This window comes from Siphateles boraxobius, unplaced genomic scaffold (genome assembly GCF_051911475.1).
Source record: "Siphateles boraxobius isolate OS27281-9 unplaced genomic scaffold, OSU_SipBor_1 86, whole genome shotgun sequence".
NCBI classification, from domain to species: Eukaryota; Metazoa; Chordata; class Actinopteri; order Cypriniformes; family Leuciscidae; genus Siphateles; species Siphateles boraxobius.
The window spans coordinates 507,954-533,716 of record NW_027509215.1 but is presented as its reverse complement, the minus strand read 5'-3'; the positions used below and the strand labels follow the sequence as shown (position 1 = coordinate 533,716).

At 44.2% G+C, this 25,763-nt stretch overlaps 1 protein-coding gene across 2 annotated transcripts in view; it reads right to left on the bottom strand.

Moving 5' to 3' along the window:
* Positions 1-7,885: 7,885 nt before the first annotated feature.
* The window catches only part of epha4b (eph receptor A4b), a 156,098-nt gene continuing 138,220 nt past the window's right edge, over positions 7,886-25,763 (bottom strand). For both annotated transcript variants that reach the window (XM_077221789.1, XM_077221790.1), the window contains 6 exons: positions 23,920-23,981; positions 21,505-21,714; positions 15,355-15,504; positions 13,910-14,103; positions 12,310-12,447; positions 7,886-10,788 (listed from right to left, as the gene is read on the bottom strand). In XM_077221789.1, the coding sequence (XP_077077904.1) occupies positions 10,689-10,788; positions 12,310-12,447; positions 13,910-14,103; positions 15,355-15,504; positions 21,505-21,714; positions 23,920-23,981 (854 nt within the window). In that variant the 3' untranslated portion in view covers positions 7,886-10,688. The remainder of the gene's footprint in view (positions 10,789-12,309; positions 12,448-13,909; positions 14,104-15,354; positions 15,505-21,504; positions 21,715-23,919; positions 23,982-25,763) is intronic.

The following is a 25,763-nucleotide window of genomic DNA, read 5'->3' as shown; positions in this document are numbered from 1 at the left end:
CGACGCGACTGAAATGGGATCAACCATTGAACACGCCACTAACGCTGCCACCTTCCAGTGCCTAAACCAAAGCCTCCTGATGCCCCCGCAAACTTAAGGCGGGGAAGGACAGGGCTTAGGCCAGGGAAGTCACTGCTGTTCCTACAGGACCACTGGGAAAGCGTTCCCCGTACGTTGGAAGGAAGGGACGCTGCGGAAGCCACATCCAACCCGAGGGAGGAAATGTGGAGAATACACATATGAACTGGGCGGAAACCGGGCAGTCTAACATATGGAATGTCACTGGGGTGGCTCCAGCCTAAGACGGGGGGAGACACACCGGACAGTGACGGCAGAGAGACTCTGCCGAGGGAAGACACGGGCTCACCGCAGGGAGCCGTATCGTGGAAGAATACACATATGGGGTCACCGAAGGGACCGCAACATATGGACCCAGCCTAACACAGGTTCCACACTGCTTACGAGTGGTAGGCCTAACACCAGACGTTCCGCACGTCCGACGTCGGAGGGGTGTGGAGGAACTCAACAGGGTTCAATTTTAAGGGAACTCAACTGGAGTAAAAAGGCGCACGTATCCAGTCCATAGGAGGGGAATGGCGCAGCAAGCCGACACTTGAACCGGGCTCACGGTGAAACTGGCTTCATGAGAAGGGAGCCCACGGGAAGCAGCGGTTCAACCAGGTGTCGTCCAGCCCCCAACTCTAGAATCTGTTTAGCAAAGTATATCGTCAACGCCCAGGCGGAGCCCTTTACACTCATCATAGAGGAGCTCAACACCTAAGTGGACATGTTGCATCTCGGATCTTTGCCGAAATGAAGGCAAGCACTAAGTGCAACTTTGCATGGAAACAGCCTTCCCTCTCTGCTGCATTCCAACAGATATTTGAAGAGCTGGTCTGAGGTCTATGACTTGCATTCTGTACACGTCCAAGCAAACGGACAGAGAAGCCAGGGCTGGATCTGCCTCCTCCAGGGCAGCGCTTGCAGGCTCACCACCTGCTCCTATTACGGGAGAGGTAGGAACCTTGGGCACAATCCGAGCCGGGGTCTCACCTGTGAGAGTTAGCCGGCCCAGACTCCAGGCACAATACGTTGACCGAAAGCGAGCAAGTCCCTACCCTCTAGTAGAGACCACGCGAGCAGGAGAACTGATATAACAGAATTTTTAACTCACTACCTGCAGTGGCTCAGGGGCGGTCTCTGCAGTGCAGTCGCACCAGGGACAAGGCCCAAGAGGATAAAGAGGGACACAAGGATTTACAAGACCTTGCTCCTCAGGAACCTGACGACCAGAACGTGCTTCTGCATACTTCTGCAACACGATGAGCGTCGTTTAAACACCGAGGCAACATCATTTTGAGGGTGATTTAGGAAAACAGCCTACTGCAACCCATTTTGCAGGAAAGAGAGCACTGAAGTGATCGAAAGCTTTCAGGATCTCCTCAGGGGAGAAGACGCACTCAACGACTAGGTTCCACTTCTAAAGGCGTAAGCACGCTACCCAATTCTAGGGGGTGCTCGCAGAAGTGATGGTAACTAACACATGTTCTTGTGATAGCCACCTGAACCTCCGCGTTCGGATGTAAGACCGCCCGGAATCTCCGGGGGAAGAACGCGTGTGCCATCGTGCCCCGTCCCCGAATCCAGGGGAAGTCAGGAAGGCTGTTGAAGGGAACCAGGTCTAGTTGGGCCAATGAGGGGCAACTATGAAGACCTGTTCCTCTCCTGACATGGCACGTAGGTGCAAGTGACGGGCGCAAAAGACAGGAGCATTGCTCAACACAACATGTGAAGATCACTGGGCTTCAGGAGCATTTTCTGCTCAGCACTTGGGTGTGACAAGTTCACTGAGCTTCAGGAGCATTCCTGCTCAACACCTGAGTGTGATAAACTCACCGAGCTTCAGGAGCATTTCTGCTCAACACTTGAGTACGAAGAACCTCACTGAGCGACAGGAGCATTTCTGCTCAGCACTTGAGTGTGACAAGTTCACTGAGCTTCAGGAGCATTACTGCTCAACACCTGAGTGTGATAAACTCACTGAGCTTCAGGAGCATTTCTGCTCAACACTTGAGTGCGAGGAACTTCACTGAGTACCAGGAGCATTTCTGCTCAGCACTGCGTGTGATGAATTCACTGAGCTACCTGTGATGGACTCACTGAGCTACAGGAGCATTGCTGCTCAACACCAGAGTGCGATGAACTTCACTGAGTTTCAGGAGCAAATCTGCTCAACATGAAGAGTGATGATTTCACTGACTTGCAGGCGCAAGGCGACCATGAGTCGCAGTCACTTTTAGAAGGCTCACTGGGGTTAAACGCATTTCTGCGGGCCCCTGGGGCCGCTGAGTCCCAGTGTTTGTCCAAGGGTAGTCCGCTCGGTTTACCCAAACACTGGCGGAAAAATAAAACCGGGGGGGCAACTGAGCGGCCCCGGAATGGTCATGACCCAGCCGGACCCAGGGGATGGAGTCTCCACTTGCCCTGGCTATAACTGTCGTGAGGCTCGATGGCGGCACGATTGAGTAAGCGGGAGGAGTGGAATAAGGCGCCCTCAGAAGCGTCTGACTCCAAGGAGGAGGTGACGGGTGAGTTTGTGACATGCAGGGGAAGCTTGCGCAACGGTCGCAATGTCTAACAACTCGAGGCACGAATGCCCGTGTAGTCGGGGGTCGCCCAGGCCCCCGTTAAAACACGCCCTTTGTACATGGCCGCTCTGTTGAAGAGGGTTTGGCAGCAGACCGGGATGAACTATAGTCACACAGGGTGAGCTGCTCTGCCACGGTCACCTCGGGACTCGATCGTGAAGCTAGCGCTGAAGCGGTCACATATGGAGGGAGCCAAAGGCTGCGACTACCATATACCCCAGGAGCCTCTGAAAGTTCTTTCAGTGGGACCCTTTCTCACTTCAACACCAGCTGAACACATTCTCATTGGAGAGACATGTTGGACCGAGTACCTCTCCAAAACTAGAAAAGAGATACTCAGCCCGTGGGCGAGATTACTCTCTTCCAGTTGACCTGAAGACCCAACGGGCTCTGGAGCACTCGAGGGGAAGGACACTGTACTGATACTCCACCCCTAGACGCAACACACAGGATGGCCTGCGGTGCGGGAGGTAGAGATCTGAAGCACATGTCTTTCAGGTCAAAGCTGCAGACCAATCTTGGGCCAAGATGGTCACGACCCACCACCTAGTAGCACGAAGAACGAGTTTACAACTGGCCTTCGTACCGGCTGGAGGAGCGGCTATATCAAATCCTTCGCCAGCAGGATAAGATAAGCACGCACAAGTCAGGAGCACTGCTCAACACTCGGTGTGATGAATATCACTGAATTTTCAGGAGCACGTCTGCTCAACACCTAATGTGATGACTATCACTGACTTGAGCGGGGTAGCCGAGCCTGAGGTGGGGCAGCAAAGTAGAGAGAGTGGTGTTAGTGTGCTGTGCAACACTTACCTGTCTCCACAAGCGGCAGGGGGCGCGTGAGAAGGCGGATGACCGGGTCCTCGAACGCACCAAGCTGCCTGCTGGCGACCAAGGGGGAGCTGAGGGGTGTAAGGCTATACAGGGTCACACCCGCCAGACTGGCCCTCTTGGGACCCAGGAACAGATGAAATTGCTCTCTCTTTGAAGTGTGGGTACCGCTTGCTCCGCTTTTTTTTTTTTTTTTTTTTTTTAGGGAGCCAGCGGCGGAACAGACACACACACAAACAAAGGCTCCACCCGGCCCTCACCCGGGGGGAGGGAGTGATCGTGCCACTCCAAGAGCATCTCATCCATTCCTGGGCGGCCCGCTCCGGAATGCTTTCGCTGTCGCTTGCCACCTGGCTTGGCAGCGCCTGGAGCGGGCTGGGCGTCTCTACTGCGGCCGGCTCCCTGCTGAGGCCTGGGTGGAGGCTGCTGCGGAGGGCCAGCAGGAGCGGCGGCCGGAGAACGCCCACGGCGACGAGCAGGCGGAGGAGCTGCCACCGGCGGCGGGTGGAGGCAGCAGCTGGCCACCGGGGCAGGATGTGCCGGATGACCTCCGTCTGCGCTTGAGCGGCAGAGAACTGTTTGATGCAGTTCTCCACCGCGTCGCCGACCAGCCCAACCTGGGAAATTGGGGAGACCAGGAACCGAACCTTGTCCGCATCCGCCATACCAACCAGGCTGAGCCAACGAAGGCGCTACTGGACCACCAAGGTGGACATCGCCAGACCGATCACGCACGCTACGACACCCGTACCCCGGAGGGTGAGGTCGGATGCAGTGCGGTGCTCACCTATGAGCGCACGGTCTGGATTACCCTCGTGCATGCCATGGGTGCCCTAGCCTGCAGCAACGCCATGGCACGCAAGAGGAAGGGGCTTGCCCACAGGCTTTGTAAGCTCTGCCCGTCGGAACGGACGAAACTCACAGGCCTTAGGGGGGAGACGAGGATCCCCCCAAAAGGCAGCGGCCGCCGGACACAGGTGCACCTGTGTCGACAGACCGCTCCAATGGAGGGACACCTCGCAACCCTTCACCGTTCCTCCATCAAGGGTAATGAGGGGGAAAAGCTATTCAGGCAGTTTCTGGCAGAGAAAGATGCTGTTCACCACCTGATAAGCTCTCCATGCATTTCGGGAAAGAAAGGCACTGGGGCGGCGAGCTGAGAACCAGCGCGGCCCGCCCCAAGATACCAAACTCCAGATTCCAACCGAGACTGAACGGGACACGGTGGAGGTTCCACTCGATCCCGGCAGCCTCGGCGGCCCATTTCAGCATAGCTGATAATTCTGGATCCGGCTCGGGCAACATTGAACTCCCGGAGGGAGACAATGCAGCCGAGTCATCATCTCCAGAAGTCAGCTCACCCTCTGATGCTGCAATCGGCGTCCTGTCCTCCAGGGGAGCCCCGAGTGAAACCGCTGGCCCACCCATTACAGATGGACCAGCAGACAACACAGGAGGCTCCAGTGGTTGCAGTGGAAGGGAGGAGTGAGGAGCCCACAGGGAATGGTTACCGGGCGGGACATCCAACACTATCCTCCGGTCACCCATCCCACACAGCACCCGAGGGTGGGGCATGGTAATGGGGACTCGCTCTCCGCGAACGAAGGCGAGTCTCGCCCTCAACACTGCGACAGTCATGTTCCCACAGTGAAAACATGAGCTGTCCACAAAAGCTGTCTCAGCGTGCTGTAAGCCAAACACGTGACACAACAGTTGTGACCATCAGAGAGAGACAGGGAACGACCGCACCCAGAAACGCACGGGCGGAATGACATCTTGAAAAAGACGCAAACGCACCCGTGTTGCTCTTTCAGAAAATAGGACCGTCACCAGTGCCGGAGCACACAGGGAAATGACCGCGGCAACACTGAACAGAGAACTGAAACAGTGAAGCACTCACTTTTCCGCCCTCTAACCAGCCATCAACACACACAAACATTTAGAAATTTGTTGCTGTTAAAACAGCAGTTGAGAGCTCAAAGCTCGCGATCACCGCTGCACTCGCGCTGTAGAACACCAGCACTGGGAGAGTCTTCCTGAAGAACACCGACACACTCGCTCGTTGTAGACAACAGCACTCTCAGAGACATCAAACGATCGGCTCCGAAGCGAAAGGCAACTAGTGCGTGCATCCACTTCCGTATTTATACCCGCGCCGCGGGGGCGGAGTGTGTGATGCGAATCACGCACGCCAATTACATTGGCTCGTTCAATAGTACTCGAAGATGATAGGCTCCCTAGCGTGATCCCATTTCAGTCGCGTCGACTACGTCCGACGTTATCGACTGAAAGGGAACAATCGGCCACAGTATGACATATTGATTCATTTTGAAATACACATTGACATAATTTGAAAAGGTTATATAGTGTGGCGAAGAAGGCTCGAAAGGCCACACTATGACGGATGGGGTTGTCGGGCACGTGCACAAACTCGTACACTGCACAGATTCAGTCTGAACAAATGCAGATACGCACTAACCCAACAAATTCACTTTTACTCACTCTCTTTGTAACACACACGCACATAGTAGCGAGTCCCGAGGGTGTTTAGCCTAATTACCCCTCTCAGTCATGCTGTCAGACAGGGGCTTAGGTGTCTCTTAATGTGAGTGCAGAAGGCATTAAAAGAACACATGAGCCCGAGTCTGGATGGTGCGATATAGATCCACTTAGACCTCCGGAGGGTTCGGACAGAAGCGCTGGAAAACTGACCCCTGCCCCTTGTAAAAATGGCCCTGAATGAACGCCACACACTTATTTCATGACGGCGCTGCAAACGCTCATGATGAAATGCAAAACAAACAAACCGTGCTGCTGATAATACCTTTTATACCTCTTTGCTTAACAAGAAAACTTCACACACTTGTGATTTGTCTACTCTATAAACACTGTTTTTAATCATTGTGTAATGTGAACACAAAAGCCCATGTAATACTCATTAAATGGAGAAACTACTTCCATTTCTGTCAGTTCTCAGCTGAGGCACTACGGCAGAGAGGACCGTTCTGACACGCAACAGGTCCGCTATGGCAAAAGCGTACTGTTAGAGATGATTTGTGTACTGTTTGAACTTATATAATGCAATATGATTTGTTTGAAAAACAGTCCGTAATGTTCATCTGTACTGTCTTGCCTGCTGATTGTATTATTGTGGCCCTACAGGCTGCCCATAAATCTGTCCGCCTGCCACACTAATGATGGCTGAAAAATGACTATGTGTTCCATATGATCTGTGTGTGTGTGCGTGCTGTATAATGCACAGCAAGACAAAGGAGAGAAAAAGAGAGTGGGGATTGGTTGTAATGGCCATAACATAGAGTGAGAAGAGAGGCAGGAGTGCCTTTAAAAGCTGACCTTCTCTGACCTGTTCTCTCTCTCTGGAGAATATGACATCCGTCTCTGGGACAACGCGCAGGTCAAAAGGCCCTGTTTTGCTTATCATAAATAAAAAATGGGACTTTTTGCAGTAACAGCCTCATTAGGATGCTCTACTGAATATATATATATATATATATATATATATATATATATATATATGAGAGATTTCATTCTAAAAGAGCACACATTTTTTTTTTTTTACTTGAGTTGATATATATTAAGGAAACAATCACAAGATCACAAGATGTGTCACAGTTTGATTTAACTATTTCAGTGTTATTCAAAAAGCCTAAAGTTTGGTCAGTTTATACATTTGGTGTATATAATTTTTTCCAGAATTTTTTACAATTTAAAATAGGGCATTTTACAGTATTTCAGATGTGCAATACAATACACATCATTGTGACTTGCATATAATGCATTGCTATTTTTCAATGGATGCATCAGTGTTAGGGTGACCAGACATCCAGAAAAATTCGGGACTTTCCTGAAATCTAAGCTGTTGTCCCGAATCTCGAATCCGGCCCTAATTGTACCAAAAATTATACTAAAGCAAAATCTTGAGTAGTTATTACTAGTTATTAGTTATGATAAAACATTAAAAACTGTCCGTGGAGGTTGAGTCGTCCTGCAGCCAGCCCCCGCCGCCCTCATTGGCTGCAGCATTTTTTTTGTTTCTTTTTTTTTGAAGTTCTACAAAGATACGGTAGGCGCAAATTTAGATATGCATTGATAAGCTCATTTTCATTCATTGATTCGTTTCATTGACATGGCTGGTGTACCGGAACCCCAACACGCCGCTAAAAAGCAAAAACGTCTCTGCAGTTACCAGGAAGAGTGTGTGGGGAAGTATCCATCGTAGCAAACATTCCCCATCATCTGGTCACCCTAATCAGTGCATTTTTTCACCCCTTGTCTAAACCTAAGTTTAGGTATAAAAACGTTTGAGTCTTATGGCTTCTGCGTGTATGATGCATTTGCGTGATGCAGAGGTGCATTTAGAGAAGAAGGAAAAGAGATGCCAAAGCTTCAGGTGAGAAATTAAAAATATTAGCATTTATTACAGCGACATGAAGAACCTCAATGCGTACACTCTTTTTTTGCGAGCTCATAGAAACCTGCAGTGTGTGAAGAGATGATGGACACATAGCTTACAAAAGAACAGAGATCATTCACAAAGGATCAGCCCAAACACATGTACAGAGCCAGGGCAGAAAAAAAGACAACAACTTTATAAGCAATGTTCATCTATCATCTTCTATCATATTAACAACATTCCACATTCTTCTAACACTGTTTAGTCACACAACCACCTGCTTTGTATGCTTTCATTTGGTGAGCAGATACAGATAGATTTATTTCCTTAGCTGTATTTGCAAAACCCAGAAAGTTTTTGTTGCAGTAGTAAAATTTGGAGCTTATGTTTTATTAATGGTTATTAATATTGCCATTATCAGCATCATCGCCAAATCATGTTTTTATTGTTTCAATGGAACATTGGGATTTTGTGCAGCCAATTTCGCCACATCAGCATATTGCCTCCCGAGACAAATAGATTTAATTTAAGATTCAAAAATTAGCATAAAAATGGATGAGATTCTGGCCTTCTGCAATTATTTTACATATTGAAATATCAGATTAAGTGTATGAGATTAATTTACTAATCTCAGGATAGAACAAATTAATTCAACTAAATGCATAATCGCTTGTTTAAGGAAGTGTGTTTTTCTCTGGTTAAAATATGCAAAATTAAAAGAAAAGTGCAATAGTTGTGACCCATTTGCAATATTGGTATGATTGACATTTTTAAATGTTTTGTTTTTGCCGTTTATGTCAACATGGTATACGTTTAAAGATTTTCAGCATTTATGCAAATTTTACTTTTATATTGTACATAATCTAAAATCAGATGATGATGGATTTACCTTTATAATTGACTGACGGAACTGTGGTTGTGTGTGCTTACTTAAAGCCACTCGGATTCTGCAGACAGAATTCGGACATATTTATTTTAATATAACTTAATTCCATTTTAAAAGAGTTCTGAATCAAGATATTTTAGCATATTTAAATCCTTTCAGCGAAACCCGACATATTCTGAGTAGCTCTTGCGATTAGTTACAGTGTTGTGCTGAAGCATTGAAACAATTAATGACATACAATAAATCAAATTTGAAATGATGATTCAAAGATTGAAATGGGAATCATGATCATGACCTGAAATATGATTACCTCTCAGTACCATCAGTTCCTGTATTTGTCTCATATATATTTAAATAAAACAGGTAGACTTTGACTTTACAGAACAACCTCACTAGTACAAAAATATACAGTGCAGCAAATCAGTCTCAGTAAAGTTGGCATGAGGAATTTAGTTCAGCCCAATAGATTTATTAAAACCTCTTCGTCCCTATACCACATGTCCCCGCGCCTCCCACGAGAGCGGCGCAGATCTAATGCGTTTCCACAAACAGCAGACTAAAACAACGGTAAACATGTTGAGCCTGGCTTTAATATCGAGCTCCAGCTTCTCAGTGACGCAATGATAAATACTATATACATTATACTTCATGATATCATTTCTAAGGGGAGGACGAGAAAAAAGAGAGAGAACTGCACAGTTAATAAGGCATCTAAAGTCAAGCAGCTAAGGGCACCACTTGAGTGAAAAAACTGCAGTCACTGTCACCTGTCAATCAAAGACGAAGCTTAGGATCCATGCTACATTCCAGAGATGAGTTATTATCGCACATCAGCAGACAGCGGTGATAATGCACCACACGGCCGCTAACTCCTCTTCATACTAAATAAAAGTACATCATTACAAACATTCTAGTTTTTCTCCTGTTTTTTCGATTTTGTCTTCGTTTTTTAAATCAACACTGTACATTTTATACACTATAGTACAATAGTATATGTCGTCACGCACTACGAGTGTAAACGTAAAGACGATGAGGACGTGGTGCACGAGAGCACACACACACACACGTTATGATGACGTAAATAATGTTTCGAAGTTGTTTTCACTGCAGTGGAACAACGTGTCTATGTGGCGAATGGACAGAAATAACATTTTACTTTTTATCTGGAAGTCAAACGGTTTCTTATTCAAATGCTTGCACTGTTTCAGCGCCTGTTCACATAAGGAACACTGCAATGAGTGAAGAGCAGTTATTTCTCAGCTAAAAAGAATATAATTCTCTTATCTTATCTTGCCGTCCTGCGCTGGCCTCACAATTCTCCTTCGTTGTTGCGGGTGCCATCTTTGCTGGTGGAACGCAAACTTTTCTTTTCACCTGAATATTGGATACAGCGACGTGAATCCATCGGTGCTCAAACATTGCCTCAATTATGACAAAATAAATATACTGTAAACATCTTCTCTTATGGTACTGTGGCTTATAGTGGATGTAGAAGAACAAACCGATATCCCAAACATGGATGTGATAAAAAGAAACAACAACGCTCATTTTCATGAATAGTCCGACCTTTGATATGCAAAAGATCACACATGAAATGCAAACGTTGAAACTGTAAAACACAAGCTGTGAATTCTCCCTAATGTATTATTGTTCCTTTTTTTGTTTAATAATCATACTTCATATCTGATTTGCCGTGGGCTTGTCAAGCAATTGCAGATCGGTCTTGGTGTGTCCCTTGGCTCGTAGGAAGCTTGGACGTGCATGGACGGAAGCCAGAGCGCTGATGAAAGGGTCATATGCGGAAACATCCAGGGTGGGAACTGTACAGTGAAGCTGCTGATAGGGACTGTAGTGGGAGTAGTTGTTAACTCTCTCAGTCTGTACGCTCTCAGGCGGTGGAGAAGGCTTGTTATACCTGCACGTGTGTCCCCTGTGCGTCCAAACTCTGGACGGCAGAGATAATCTTCTTTTGGTGCCCTACCAGAGTCACACCCATCTTGCTTAACTCACTGAGGAAGAAGGGACAAAAAAAGAGAAAACGTTTGAAGAAATCAGGTCATAGTAAGTACAGTTTATTTGGTGTTTGGTTGTAGAATAATTCATTAAAGAACAATATATTTAAAGGCCCACTGAAGTCCCTAGGAACGCACAGCTTTTTATGATGTGTTGACATAATATCCACTGAAACAGGAAGATACAGCTGGACATATATTGAATGGCTCCTTCCTCTTTTCAAATACACAATAGCGTTTAGTTTACCTCACAGACTGCAAGTCGTACTTGACAGCACAATGGAAGCGAATCCGACTGCTGATGATACGTTGGATTGAGGATGGAGGTGTGAATAAATTCTAGCCATTTCATTCTTAACCAATGTACAGTTAGAAAACGGAATACAACTCAATGGTTTGAGCAACCGAACACACATCTCTAACCCATATTGCTCCGTGACGTGTCAATGGTCGCTTTGGCCAGGTGGTATTTATAGCATAGGGGCGGGACGATTACGATTCTAGAGAGTATTTGATTGGACAGAAGATGTGATGAAAGCTGAAGTCCACGGTGATGCCATAAACATCTGTTATCCATTTTAGCGGAAGTGAGAGAATGTATGTTTTGAATGCTTATATCTCCTAAATGCGAATTTTGTCATTGTTTTGGAACACACCAACTTATTCATAACCTTAAGGAAAACAGTTTCATACTAAAAGCTAAAAAACTTACATTTTGATTTCAGGGGGCCTTTAAGAGTACACTCTTTATTGGTTCTTTATTGGCATTGATGGTTCAATGAAGAACCTTTAACATCCATGGAACCTTTCCATTGCGTAAAAGGTTCTTTAGATTATTTCAATGTTCTTCACATAAACAGAAATAGTTCTTTTAAGAGCTGTTCACTGAAAGGTTCTTTTGAGGAAGCAAAAAATGGTTCTTCTATGGCATCACTGCGATAAACACCTTCTTGCAACTATTTTTCTCTGATGGTTCATTTCTCGTTTCTGAGTAATTGTTTTGCCCTTACTGAAAGGAGGAAAAAAGTACAGTAATCAGAACCTATTTGATGTGCTTCAATGTGGAGCACAATTTTATTACCGAAGAGATTGCTTTGTGGGCAGAACTACCCAACAGCACATTATAAAAATACTTTTTTTGCATGACACATATTGCAGCTGAATTGAAAAAGCTGCATTTTCATCATTCTAATATGCTGATTTGATGCTCAAGTACCATTTCTTCTTATTATAAACGTTAATATTTTTGAAACCTTGATACTTTTTTCCAGATTTCTTTGATGAATAGAAAGTTAAAAAGAACAACATTTAATTGAAATAGAAATTAAAAATAATAAAGTAAAAATAAAATATAATAATAATAAAAAAATGTATAATAAAAGTCCTTCAGTCTTTCCAAAAAATAAAATAAAAAATCTTATTCACCCCAAATAATTATACATAATAAAATAAAACATTAAAAATAAAAATGTGGGTCTGAACACTTGCCAAGATGTGAGTACAGATACACAAACTTACCACAAGCTGATGTACAGTATGGAATCTAGAGAAACGTAGCCCGCGCCGGAGAAGTTGTCCTTGTACTGGCCCATACTGATGGCGTCTAGCCATTCATCCACCGTACTCACGCTGAACTCTGGGGTGGTGGGGTCTTCCCTGGAAAGGAAATTGGATTTGTATCAATTGTGGTGTGGTTTAATGGTAAAGAATTGAGTACAGAGATGGAAAACTGCTCTTGCATAATAAATCGTCGTTGGAATTGTAGGTTATAGTGTTAAGGGTTCAGCTTCAGGCTTACAGTTAACAAAAATTTAATCAAACTGTCATTTGTTTAATGATAGCGATTTTTCAGGACCAAAAAAGCAAGTTGATCCAAGAACTTCCTTGCACTTCCTTGTGAGTCGATATCTTAAGTAATTTCACGGGAACAGGATAAAGAGTTAAAGAGTTGCGGTTGAGGTTAAAACCCATTATGTTCCCTTTCCGTTTTTCGTGACAGACAGGTTAGGCTCACAATGTTAAGTGACAGCAGAGTTTGAGTGAAAACCGGGGGTCAATTCAATCTCAGACCTGGGATGTATTTAACGCCCTCGTTCTTCTTTGTCCTCTTCGGACACAGAGGGATAAAATGACTGGCAGTTTGGGCTGTAATCAGAGAGACTGTGATGGGCTTGAAGAAGCGTATATCTCAAGAAGGGCTCTGACTCACTAGCTTTACGGCTGAAATGTGAACTCTGCGTCTCCGTCTCCAGCGCTCCTGATAAACCGCAGGTGGAGGGGGGAGTCTGCGCTCTGTCTCATGTCAGGTTTTTTACAATAGGGGTTCAGGCTATCTATACGACAATGACTTTTTACAAAGCTGCGAGATGAATGACTGCTGGAAAAGGATCAGTGACACTGGGTTTGGTTATATTAGACGATATGGAGTTTATCAGCTTGTTGTCTCACATTAAACGAAAGATTTGAGAGGTTATGGGGCAGACAAAGAAAAGCTGGATTGGATTTTCTCTTGATTTATTTGAGCTCTTAGGGATTTTTTTTGTGGCTTTTAAATGTTCACTTTAAAATAGACAATCCTTTGGTTTAAACTGGTGTCGTTCTTTTTGTTTCATGTTTCCACCAATTTATCATATTTAAACAATGTTAATAAATGGTTAAGCAACGGTTCTTTATAACCCTGAATTAACATAATCTTGGGTTATCTGGATCAATCAGGTCTGATCATACTTTTTTTGAACACACTTTACATTATTAAAACTCTTGGGGTAGTTTTCTCATTTTCTTATTTAGTGATGAACATGTAACCTCTTTAAGTGTCTACACCAATTTTTTTTTTGAAAATAGAAATCATTTGCAACATTATAAATGTCTTTACTGTCTCTTTTTATATATGTTTAATGCATTATTACATAAAAGTATAATTTAATGGTTGTGTATATTATCTTACCTTCAATTTATATTGTTTAAAGGATATTCAGATGTTTTTACAGGAAACCAAGATTTTACATGATTTATTGCACTATGAACATTACATAACCAAGGGTTAAAAAAAGTGGCCTTAATACGGGGTTAAGCATAGTGTGAAAAGCTGAAGCACAGGTTCATATCAGTTTCTCACCAGACTGAGCTGTTGGCAAGCTCTTTCAGACTGTTGGGGTTGCGGATGAGTTTGTCAAGAGTGTTGACAATCTGCCCAAATTTGGGTCGTTCGCTTCTAGTCTTCTCCCAGCAGTCCAACATCAGCTGGTGGAGGACCACGGGACAATCCATCGGAGCGGGCAGCCTGTAACCCTCCTCTATAGCTTTAATCACCTGAAACAGAGGCACATAGATTAAACACAATACAACGAACAAATAACAAAACCTGAAAATGCACACAGAAAAGTCCATAAAATAGGGCCCATTGTACTGTGTTAACATGAAGAGATTTTCCATAATGATTTTTCACAGGTGTTTTACCCATATTTTGAATTACACATATTGCATTGTGTTGTGTTTTAGAGTTAAAGGAAATGTCCGTAAACTCAACCGATAATGTTCTGGCAGAAAATTACCAGTATGTAACCTTAAGGATATATTTCTACTGTATTTGTCCCTTAAAATAACTTAAATTATTCAGTCAAATAAAATCATATTTTTGACTCAAGTAAAATGCAGTAATATAGTTGCTACCATATGAAGCACATTTTTAGGTTACATAGTTTTTCCTGTTTCATTGCTGCTGTTGTTAATGTTGCTACAAAACCATACTAAAATAATGTAGGATCTTTTTCAAATGATAAAGCTTTCTGAATATTTCTGTTCTTTTCTTCTTTTGATAACACTGTTAATGGCTAATACAAGCACCTGGTATGCTATCATTGTACTTTAGTGGAAAAATTAAGTTTAGTAGTAGTTACCATGGTATATTACTGTAAGGAACATCACATTTACATTTCTATATTACTTTATCTAAATTAACTTTTGTCTATTCCATGGCGTAAAACATTGGAACCTTTAATTGAGTCATGTAACATTCATTGGTACAATACATCTCCTATATGACTATAACTCAATGCTATGGTTAAAACAGCCCCTGTTCTCTGCCACTTCATGTTCTTAAATCAAATTAGCTATTTTCTTTTAGACATGAAACATTCTTCTGTGTTTCAGAATGAGCACAGAAGATCTAAATCATTATCAGCGGTGCCCTGAAGGTCTTCAAGATTTCTATGACATTTCCTCTGATGGTAATAAAGGGAGAAGTCAGAAACTGTTAGCATAATATAGCAGTGAGGGATGAAGTGTGTTTCACTGGCTTGTATTAAATGGAGGAGCAGCTGGACAGCTCTCGTTTACGAGGCTTCTAAAAACAATTGTCATTCGAGCGGTTTCTATACAGACATCACCGCAGGAAGATTTTACTTGCAAGGACACACTGCTCAGAGACTCTGCCCTCCCCCTCTCTCAAGAGGCTTCAATGGAAATGATATTAGTGGAGATATTAGATATTAGTGGAGCAGATTTCAATTTAAACAATACACGAGAGAACATGAGTTTTTCCAGTTTCTCAAGGACACTTACGTCTTGATTAGACATCTCCCAATAAGGCCGCTCTCCATATGAGATCACCTCCCACATGACGATGCCGTAACTCCAAACGTCACTTGCTGAGGTGAACTTCCTGTACGCTATAGCCTCAGGAGCCGTCCATCGAATGGGAATTTTTCCACCCTAAAAAGGAAATAAAAAGATGGTGTTTCTTTAAAATCAGGTACTTTCATGTCCCAGGGGTTGATTTTAAATGTATTTTGCAATACGACAGAAAATAATTTCTGTCATTTTCAAAACTTAGGATTGTCCCTCATTTATGGCACAATTTCTACCACATCAAACAAGTTTTCTAAAAAAAAAAAAAAATTGTGTACTTGGTTACCAAGAGATAACAGTGTCAGTGAAGTGCTTGGGATTAAATATGACACGTCATATAAAAAATAAAATAAAGAAATGTTTTTTATTTGTGCGTAATTATGCATAAATTGTGAAAATACACTATTGTTATATAAAGTTATACATAAAAACATAAAGTTTGGGTCAGTAAAATGTTTTTTTTTATTAAGAAATTAATACTTTTATTCAACAAGGACACATTAAATTGATGAAAAGGGACAGTAAAGACATTTATAATTATACAAAATATTTCTATTTGAAATAAATGCTGTTCTTTTGAACTTTCTATCAAAGCATTAAAAAAATGTGTCAGTTTCCACAAAAATAATAAACATTACAAACGTTTTAATCACTGATACAAAAAGAGAGCACCAAATTGAGAATCAAATCAGCATATTAGAATGATTTCTGCAGGATCATGTGACACTAAAAACGTCTCGGTTACGTATGTAACCCTCGTTCCCTGAGTAGGGAACGGAGACGTTACGTCGGATGACGACGAATGGGGTTTCGCTTAGAAAGCTGAGGAGCCAAGACTGAGCTTCAGGCGATCCCCGCGGTACAGGAGAAAGTGGCAGGAAGACGTAACGTCTCCGTTCCCTACTCAGGGAACGAGGGTTACATACGTAACCGAGACGTTCCCTTTCGTTGTCACTCCGAGTTACGTCGGATGACGACGAATGGGGTTACCAGTCTAATCACGCCACCTTCTCGGCTGCTTCCAGTGCCCTGCGTATCTGAGCTCCCTTGTTGTGAGACTGGCACGGATGAAGGACTCCTATTTAACACAGGAATACCAAGGTACACTGGGGGGCATATCCCAAGTTTAGGGAAAATGCAATTATTGCCAGCCCAGAGGGGGGTACTTAGAGAATATACATATGACGCATATGGAGAACACTGGGGTGTCCAGCCGCAGGTGGAATATTTCAACCCCAGGGGTTCAAGGTGGCTTGCCAAGGGAAAGACACATGCTCAGAGAGGCTTACAGTGGAAATACACATGTGGGGGTTGCTCAGGGGAGGGACCATGCACACGGGAGGCACCTAGCCGACGCGCAGGCAATAGCACTGGCGCCGACGTCAGGAGTGCTGGAGGAACTCAGGGCTTTCGGGGAAGCTCACCTGAGGAGAATATCGCACATATCCAGTCCGTTGAGTGGAATGGCGAGCAAGCGAAGACACCTGAGCGGGTCCAGTACTAGCTGGTTGAAGCGAGTACATGAGAGGACACAGGCTCCACTCGGAGATTGTAGAATCTGGCGACTGTGTTCGGTGTCGCCCAGCCTGCAGCTCTGCAGATGTCTGTCAGGGAGGCGCCATGCGCTAGAGCCCAAGAGGACGCCACACTCCGGGTGGAGTGGGCAGTCACACCAAGGGGGCACGGTCGACCTTGCTGCTGGTAAGCCAAAGCAATGGCGTCCACTATCCAGTGAGACAACCTCTGCTTTGAGAGAGCCTTTCCCTTCAGCTTCCCACCATAACAGACAAAGAGCTGGTCTGAGGTCCTGAAACACTGCGTTCTGTCGACATAGGCGCGGAGAGCGCGTACTGGACAGAGCAGTCCCAAGGCTGGGTCTGCCTCCTCCGGGGGCAGCGCTTGCAGGTTCACCACCTGGTCCCGGAAGGGAGTGGTGGGAACCTTGGGCACATATCCAGGCCGGGGTCTCAGGATCACGTGAGAGTAGGCCGGCCCGAATTCCAGGCACGCTTCGTCAACGGAGAATGCGTGCAGGTCCCCTACCCTCTTGATGGAGGCCAGTGCAACCAGGAGCGCTGTCTTCATTGACAGGAACTTAAGCTCCACTGATTGCAGAGGCTCAAATGGAGCACTCTGCAGGGCAGTTAACACCACTGAGAGGTCCTAAGAGGGAACAAGAGGAGGGCGAGGAGGATTCAGTCTCCTTGCCCCTCTCAGGAACCTGACGATCAGGTCGTGCCTTCCCAAACACTTACCTTCAACAAAGTCATGCTGTGCGGCAATGGCGGCGACATAGACTTTTAGGGTGGAGGGAGACAGCCTTCGCTCCAACCCACCTTGTAGGAAGGAAGGCAAGACGCTGATCGAACATCTCCGGGGGTCCAGTTGACGAAGAGGTTCCACTTCAACGCATAGAGATGTCTCGTGGACGAGTCTCTAGCGGAAGTGATGGTAGCCACCACCGCTGGTGGTAGGGTACTCAAACCTACCTCGTCCCATCCAGGAGCCACACGTGGAGGTTCCAAAGATCGGGACGAGGGTGCCATAGGGTGTCACGTCTCTGAGAAAGGAGGTCCTTCCTCAGAGGGATCGGCCAGGGAGGTGCTGTCGTGAGGAGTACTAGTTCGGAGAACCAGGTCCTGGTGGGCCAGTAAGGCGCAACCAGAATGACCTGCTCCCCGTCCTCCCTGACCTTGCGCAAGGTCTGCGCAAGAAGGCTCACTGGGGGAAACTGGGGGAAAAGCATACTTGCGACCCTGCGGCCAGCTGTGTGCCGGAGCATCCTTGCCGAGCGTGCCCTCGGTCAGGGAAAAAAACTGGGCACAATGGGTCGAGTCCTGAGAGGCAAACAGATCTATCTGTGCGTCCCCGAACTGGTCCCAAATCAGCTGAACCGACCCGGGATGGAGCCGCCATTCCCCCGGGAGGAACTGAAACTGTGAGAGCTCGTCGGCTACACAGTTCAGAGCTCCGGGGATATAAATGGCACGAAGCGACCTCAGATGCTTCTGACTCCATAAGAGGAGGTGGCGGGCGAGTTGCGACATACGTCGGGAGCGCAGACCACCTTGGCGGTTGATGTACGCTACAGTCGCGGTATTATCTGATCGGACTAGTACGTGTTGGCCCTTGAGCACGACCCGGAAGCGGCGCAGGGCAAAACGTACATCCAGCAACTCGAGGCAATTGATGTGCCATAGGCGCTGGGGTCCTATCCAGGAGCCCGCGGCAGCACGTCCATTGCACATGGCGCCCCAGCCCGTGGAGGAGGCATCTGTCGTTACAACAACATGCCGCGAAGCTCGTTCCAGAGGCAGTCTGGCCCGTAGAAAACTGAGGTTCGACCACGGGGTGAAGGTCTGACGGCAGGTCGGAGTAACTGGTACTCGGAAGGTGCCGTGTTGCCATGCCCACCTCGGGACTCGGTCGCGAAGCCAAAGCTGAAGCGGTCTCATATGAAGCAATCCGAGTGCCGTTGCCGCGGCTGCAGATGCCATATGCCCCAAGAGCCTCTGAAAAAGTTTCAGTGGAACCGCACTCTTGCCCTCGAACTGTCTCAGGCAAGTCAGCAGTGACTGCGCGCGCTCGCTCATAAGCTGCGCGGGCATGGCGACCGAGTCGATTTCCATACCGAGAAAAGAGATCCTCTGCACGGGGCAGAGTTTGCTCTTCTCCCAGTTGACCCGAAGGTGTCAAGAGAGTGAGCTAGGATCAGCCAGTCGTCGAGATAGTTCAGGATGCGAACCCCGTGTTCCCGGAGGGGAACAAGGGCTGCCTCGACGACCTTCGTGAAAACGCGAGGAGACAGGGCTAGCCCGAACGGGAGAACCGCGTACTGATATGCCTGCCCCTCGAAAGCAAACCGAAGGAACGGTCTGTGACGAGGGAGAATGGAGACATGAAAGTAGGCGTCCTTCAGGTCGATCGCTGCAAACCAATCCTGGGGCCGTACACATTCAAAAATGTGCTTGGCAGTGAGCATCTTGAACGGCAGCCTGTGAAGGGAGCGGTTCAGCACGCGCAGGTCCAGGATTGGCCTTAACCCAACGGTTTTCTTCGGGACAATGAAGTACGGGCTGTAGAAGCCGGACCTCATTTCGGCTGGAGGGACAGTATCGATCGCACCCTTCGCCAGCAGGGTGGCAACCTCCGCTCTCATGATAGGGACATGGCCACCGACCAAAGTGGTGCGGACTCACCTGAAGCAGGGAGGAGACCACGCGAACTGAATCGTGTAGCTGAGCCTGATTGTGTTTAGCCTGACAGTTCAGAGATGGCTTGTGGAATGAAGAATTTACTTGGCTCCGAAGCGAAAACATATCTGCATGTTGCCGGCGTCCTCCTTTTATACCCACGAGGTAAGGCGGAGATACGCTATGCAAATCCCGCAGACCCATGGCATTTCTTTGCCATTGGCTCGTTTTGTAATACTCGAAGTTGATAGGCTTTCTAAGCGAAACCCCATTCGTCGTCATCCGACGTAACTCGGGGTGACAACGAAAGGGAACTGCAGTTTTGGCTGCTCTTTTAAAATAGAAAACAGTTATTTTAAATTGTAATAATTCGCAATATTATTTTTTTTTTAAGTTTTTTGAGCAAATAAATGCACCCTTGGTGAGCATAAGATACCCATTTTAAAAACATATATATATATTTTTTTAAATCTTACTGACCCCAAACTTTTTAACGGTAGTGTATGGCTTAATTGTCATTATTTAAGACATAAAATGCTAACTATGAAATTAGCCTTACTGTAGCAAGACTATTTTATTCCAAAAATGTTAATTTCCATCATCGTCATTTCAACACAATATACAAGCTGAGATGTAGCTGAAATAACATTGTGGTGTAATTTCCATGATAAAAAAAATGACAATTCTGCGCGGTTGGACGTTGTTAGTACACTACTAAAATTAATGAGTTTGTGAAAAATGTGTTTTAAGAAATTTCATTCTGAAAGTTAAAGAAAGACCCATAAACAAACAGCAGAATAGATACAATATTTGCCTTTCCATTCCAGCACTATGGCAGGGTCTGTATTTCCCTAAATGCCTTTTTAAATAGCTGCAGTAGTTTGTAGTTAATCTCTACAGTCAAAGTCAAACAAAAGACAAACTGGCTGTAGTCTATATACTGATACGTGACGAGCGTGCCAAAGAACGTCAGCAGGGCCCATGGGGTAAAATCATTTAAAGAGAATTTCAAAAACCGATCTTTACAATTTTTTTTAATTATATAAAGTCACAGCAACATAAACGGCTGCCTCGCATGGCCTGAAGGGTTTTGTCTCTTCATGATTTCAGGGCTTGAAGCAACAGGGCACGGTGCGCTGAATGTCAGAGACACTTATATTTTAAGAGTTCCTCCCTGTTGAAACACATTTTGTCTCAGGCGCGCATACACACGAGCATCAAAAGGCAATCTGCAGGGGTCCGTTCAGGGTAGTACAAGCACCTCCCTCCCTTGTTTGCATGTGACAACAGAGTCTCCTGCTGAGTCTATGCCTTGTCCACCCGGGTAGACACTGAAGGCTACACGCACACACAGCCTCGCATCCCTCTCTTGCCCTTGGCCTTCATACGCATCCACAGGGGTGCTCACCAATTACCGAGCTGAGAAGGACAGAGAGCGAGTGTAGGCTGTCCTGTCAGAAACGGATGTAATTAATACATGCTGTGTGGACAGAGAAACTGACCCCTGAGAAAGCCAACTCACTTCTCAAACATCCCTCCTCTTTCTCTCTGTGTCTCATCTTAGTTCATTCACACAATCAAACACTTTTAAAGAACATAAGAGACATCTATTTCTCTATTCAGATCAGACATTTTAATCAATATTTCTTAACTAAGGTCTTATGGGATTTGTCAGATTTACCGTATTCGCAAAAAATGAGACGACAATGAAAGCTAGCTCTGAAAAACCACTAAATAAATACCCACCAAAGCAGAATTTATACAGCATACAAGATGTTACAAAACAATAAACAACATACATTTTTTATTCATTTAGTTCTTCCTTCATTCCCTGTTTTTGTAAAATTGATAATGACTTTTAAAATAACCTTGACAGGGAAAGGTGTTTTACCCGTGTGGTGTACGCAGCTTCAGGGTCGTCCTCGAGCACTCTGGACAGGCCGAAGTCGGACACTTTGCACACCAGGTTACTGTTCACCAGGATGTTTCGTGCCGCCAGGTCACGGTGGACGTAGCTCATGTCAGACAGATACTTCATTCCTGAAGCGATACCACGCATCATCCCCACCAGCTGAATGACCGTAAACTGCCCGTCATGTTTCTGCAAGAGAAAGTGACGGCAAATGTTAGTTTTTATAGATTTTACAGGTGGTGTACACTGTGGAAACAAAGGTTTAAATAGTAACTTTAAACTGTTCTCCTGTGGCAGCAGGATGCAAAACTCATTGTGGTTTGAACTTGAACATGTATTTACATGCAGAGGCAACTATAAGTAGGTTAATAATGCTTTTCAATTTGTTAAAATCAGGTATCATGAACTATCAACATTTTTTTACTTTTATTATTTTACAAATCTTTATTATTATATATTATTTATAATCATATTAATAGTGTGTGTAATATATACATCCAATGGTTTTGCCCCGAGTTCTGATTCATTATGCAAAAGACTCTGACCTCTGGTTTTACAGCTCTTTCTGCCATAATTGCTATAATGTTGATAGTCCTTTATTAATGTAAAACCATCTGGATTTGGTGCCTCTGTTAGCTGAACAAAAGAGCTCAGACATCCATTTTGCCTCAAAAACAATCTTCGCAATAAGCAATTAGCTGAATGTCTTAATCTCCATATCTGGGCAGTACACTAATCTTGTTAAAACTCCACTTTTGTACCTCCGAGCCAAATCAATCAGAAACATGCTCTCATATAGTATTTCATGCATCATAATGTGGGTAAGTTAATTACGCTGTGTTTTGTGAAATGTGGCCGCTGATTGATCGTCCGGCCTGATCAACTGGTTGTTATCAATCTACTGTCAGAAGCCACACTACTTACAGGAAGAGCAGAGAGACGCAGACATAGAGACAGAGAGAAATCATTTGTTTTTCTACTAGTAAGTGATGCTTAACTGATCTGTCTTCTAATTAAACACATGTAGCTGGGTGGCCGAACTATGAGCTATTAGCCATAAAACGGAACCCATAATTATATTAGCTTTTTATGTGGGCTAAGGGGGTATTTATGGGATTCATTATGTACGCTGCAGAAAGATCGAAAGTCTCAGACAGGCCCGTTTTTAGGGGAGGGGGTGTTAGATTTCATTTTCATTTTCTCAAAGTGTAGGCAATTAAAAAGAGTCCTGACTTAAAGGAAAACGTATCTGTGCTGTGCGTAATAAAACTTTGTGGCCTGATCCGCTGGGTGACAAAGGCGGTAATAAATTAGTGAGGATTGCATAGGAGACATTATGGCAGCTTGGTGGGGCGAGCATAACCTTATTATAAATCTACCGAGTTCATTTACTCACTTCCTGTTTCTGTACGAGACACATTCACAACACGTTCACTCAAATACACGCTCAAGTGTTATTATCGTTTACTAAAACAAAGACGGGTAACGATTTATTTCGATAGTCCACTTTAGATATTCTACTGACTACATACAGTAAGTAACTTTGCAACTACAAGACAACTGCCAGTAATTAAAGTATTAGTAAAGTATTAGTAGAATGTCTGCTTAATATCTGCTAACACTTTATTTTGATGGTCTTCCAACAGACATTCTACTGACTATAAGTAACTTTACAGTCTACTAATATTCTAATGAGAGTTAGTTGACATGTTGTTGCAAATTAATGAGAGTTAGTTGTCATGTATAGTTGTAAAGTTACTTGTAGTTAGTAGAATGTCTAAAGCGAACTATAGAAATAAAGTGTAACTCAAAGGCAAAAACTATATTTGTGAGCAGAAATTATTTATATATTAATAATAATACAAAATGTATTTAATGAAAATAAATAAAAAAACTAAACTTTCAATGAAAAATAAACTGAAATAAAAATGCAAAAATAACTGGCATTATAGTGCAGTGATGCAGTTTAATTCAACCATTACTCTGAAAAAATGCAAATGGCACCATGCTAAATCTATTTTAGATGGGAATATTCTGTTGTATCTAAACAGAAAATATTTAACTAAAAATAAGTATATAAAAACGCAACAGAATTTCCCATGAAATGAAAACTAAACTGAAACAAACTATAATAACCTTGGAACGTTCGCTGTACAACAGACAGGATGCGGGAGTCCTAATGGACAGTCCGCAACTGAATCTGTGCTGCCTCGACCAGGCATCCATTCCATGCTTAATTTCCCTCCAGTAATAGACTTTCAGGGAGGTATCCGTGGCTTATACCCTTGAGCGATGCTCGTTTATTGGCTGTAGGTAATTAAATGTAAGGCAGCATCTTAAATGGCATGTGAATATCGGTGTGGACTTGTGCCATGGGCATTTTGCCTTCCTCACCTTCAGGAAAGTATCCAACGATCCATTCTCCATGTACTCTGTAATAATCATCACGGGCTTGCCTGTAGACATAAAGAAAAAAAAAAAGAAGACAAAAATACAAGATTTACCATCAGCCTAGATGGAAGGAAAAAAAAAACATAAAATGTCCAAACAGATTGATGATTCTACACAAATCCACACAGAAATAAATCATGGTAATGGTGTCATTAATCCTTTATAGCTGAGATGCTGAAACACAGGAATGAAGGAGAGAAGAGAGGAGGCGAAACCATGGCCACACTCTCAGCCTCTGCCCCGGCCAGGCAGCCCCATTATTCAGCATGACAGACCTTCATCAGAGCCTTCCACCATCAAACACAGCAGTTAATTAACCCCAGATAATCCACTGAGAACCAATTAGAGAGCTTTGTTGCCATGATGGGCGGGCAGGACAGTCAATGAGAACCGATGGGAGGGCACAGCACCTGTTGTGGTGGGCATGAGCAGTGATGGATGTAGCTAGCAAGAGGAAGATCACCTGTAATCTCAACAGTTTTACGCTTAACAGTACACAAAGTTTGTTTTACAGATGACTGAGGCAAAGCTCCAGACCCCAAACTAAGAAAACAACATTGATCAGTCAACTGAACACACCAAATCCGCAAGTATTAATCTATTAATTGACCTGAGAAACAATCTCCCAAATGTGACATTGTAATCATAACATACCGTACATGTGTAAGTTCATTCATTTCCACAACTGTTTCAAAACCTAATGAGCTGCTTAAAACATTTTAAGGCATTATAATTGTACTTCCGACACAAAGGATCCAAAAGAAAATGCTGCTTATTCCAAAGTAGCTCATGTTAGCCAAATGCTAAAACAGCATCCAACTGGCCAGCTAGTCTAAAAGTGGATGTGGACATACATTTTATTAGTTCCATCACTATTTCAATCAATATTTGTTTATATCTATTGTTGGTGCTTCTCGTTAGAGATCAACATGTTAGATTAGCTGTGAAACATGTTAGCTTAGCTTTGCTAATATCAAACTGTATAGTGCTGTGTTCTGTAAGTAAAGACACCTACCTTTTTATTGTATTGCTTATTGTATTGTATTGTAACTTGTACCTTTTTCCAAATACTTTTTATTTCAAATCAAAGTTTGTAATGTTGCCATTCACCTCATTGCTAGTTGGTTTGGTTTATGGATTATAATCCTTTAACACATAGATTTGAAAAATCCCTATGGGAATTTTTTTTCAGAAATATGGCCACTGAAATAGTGGGTGGGCACTGTTGCACTATATTCAATCAAATGTCAGTGTTAAACCGACCAATCAGATAAATCTGTGGGTGGGATAAGGATATTTAGACTAACAGACTAGCATATTCAGACGACAAACGCATAGTCTTTTCAATTCCAATAAGCGGTTTTGAACACAAGAAAACATCCTACATGAATGATTACTTACAAGGTAGACAACGAGTCAAACAGAGTCTTAAAAACAGTCTTACAAACACACTCCCATTTATAGGCATAAGTTATACTTCTGCTGCCACCAACTACCGCAGGGCATCATCTGCAACCTGATATCTGAAATAAAGCGACATAGTGAAATAAACAGAAAAATGTTCCAGCGCCTTGTCGAGTCCCCGTTAACAAGCTCTGTCATATCCCTCTCAATCCTCTGACCTAAATATATCACTCACAGGTCACAGAGAGTTCAACAATTTAGCGACCCTTGTTTCATTTCAGAAACGTCCATGTACAGATTTGACGGAACGAATCAAAACGTGTCCACTGGGGTAATATGACCGTGTCAAATGTGCCTGTTGATTAGTCGGTGCGTATGATTCT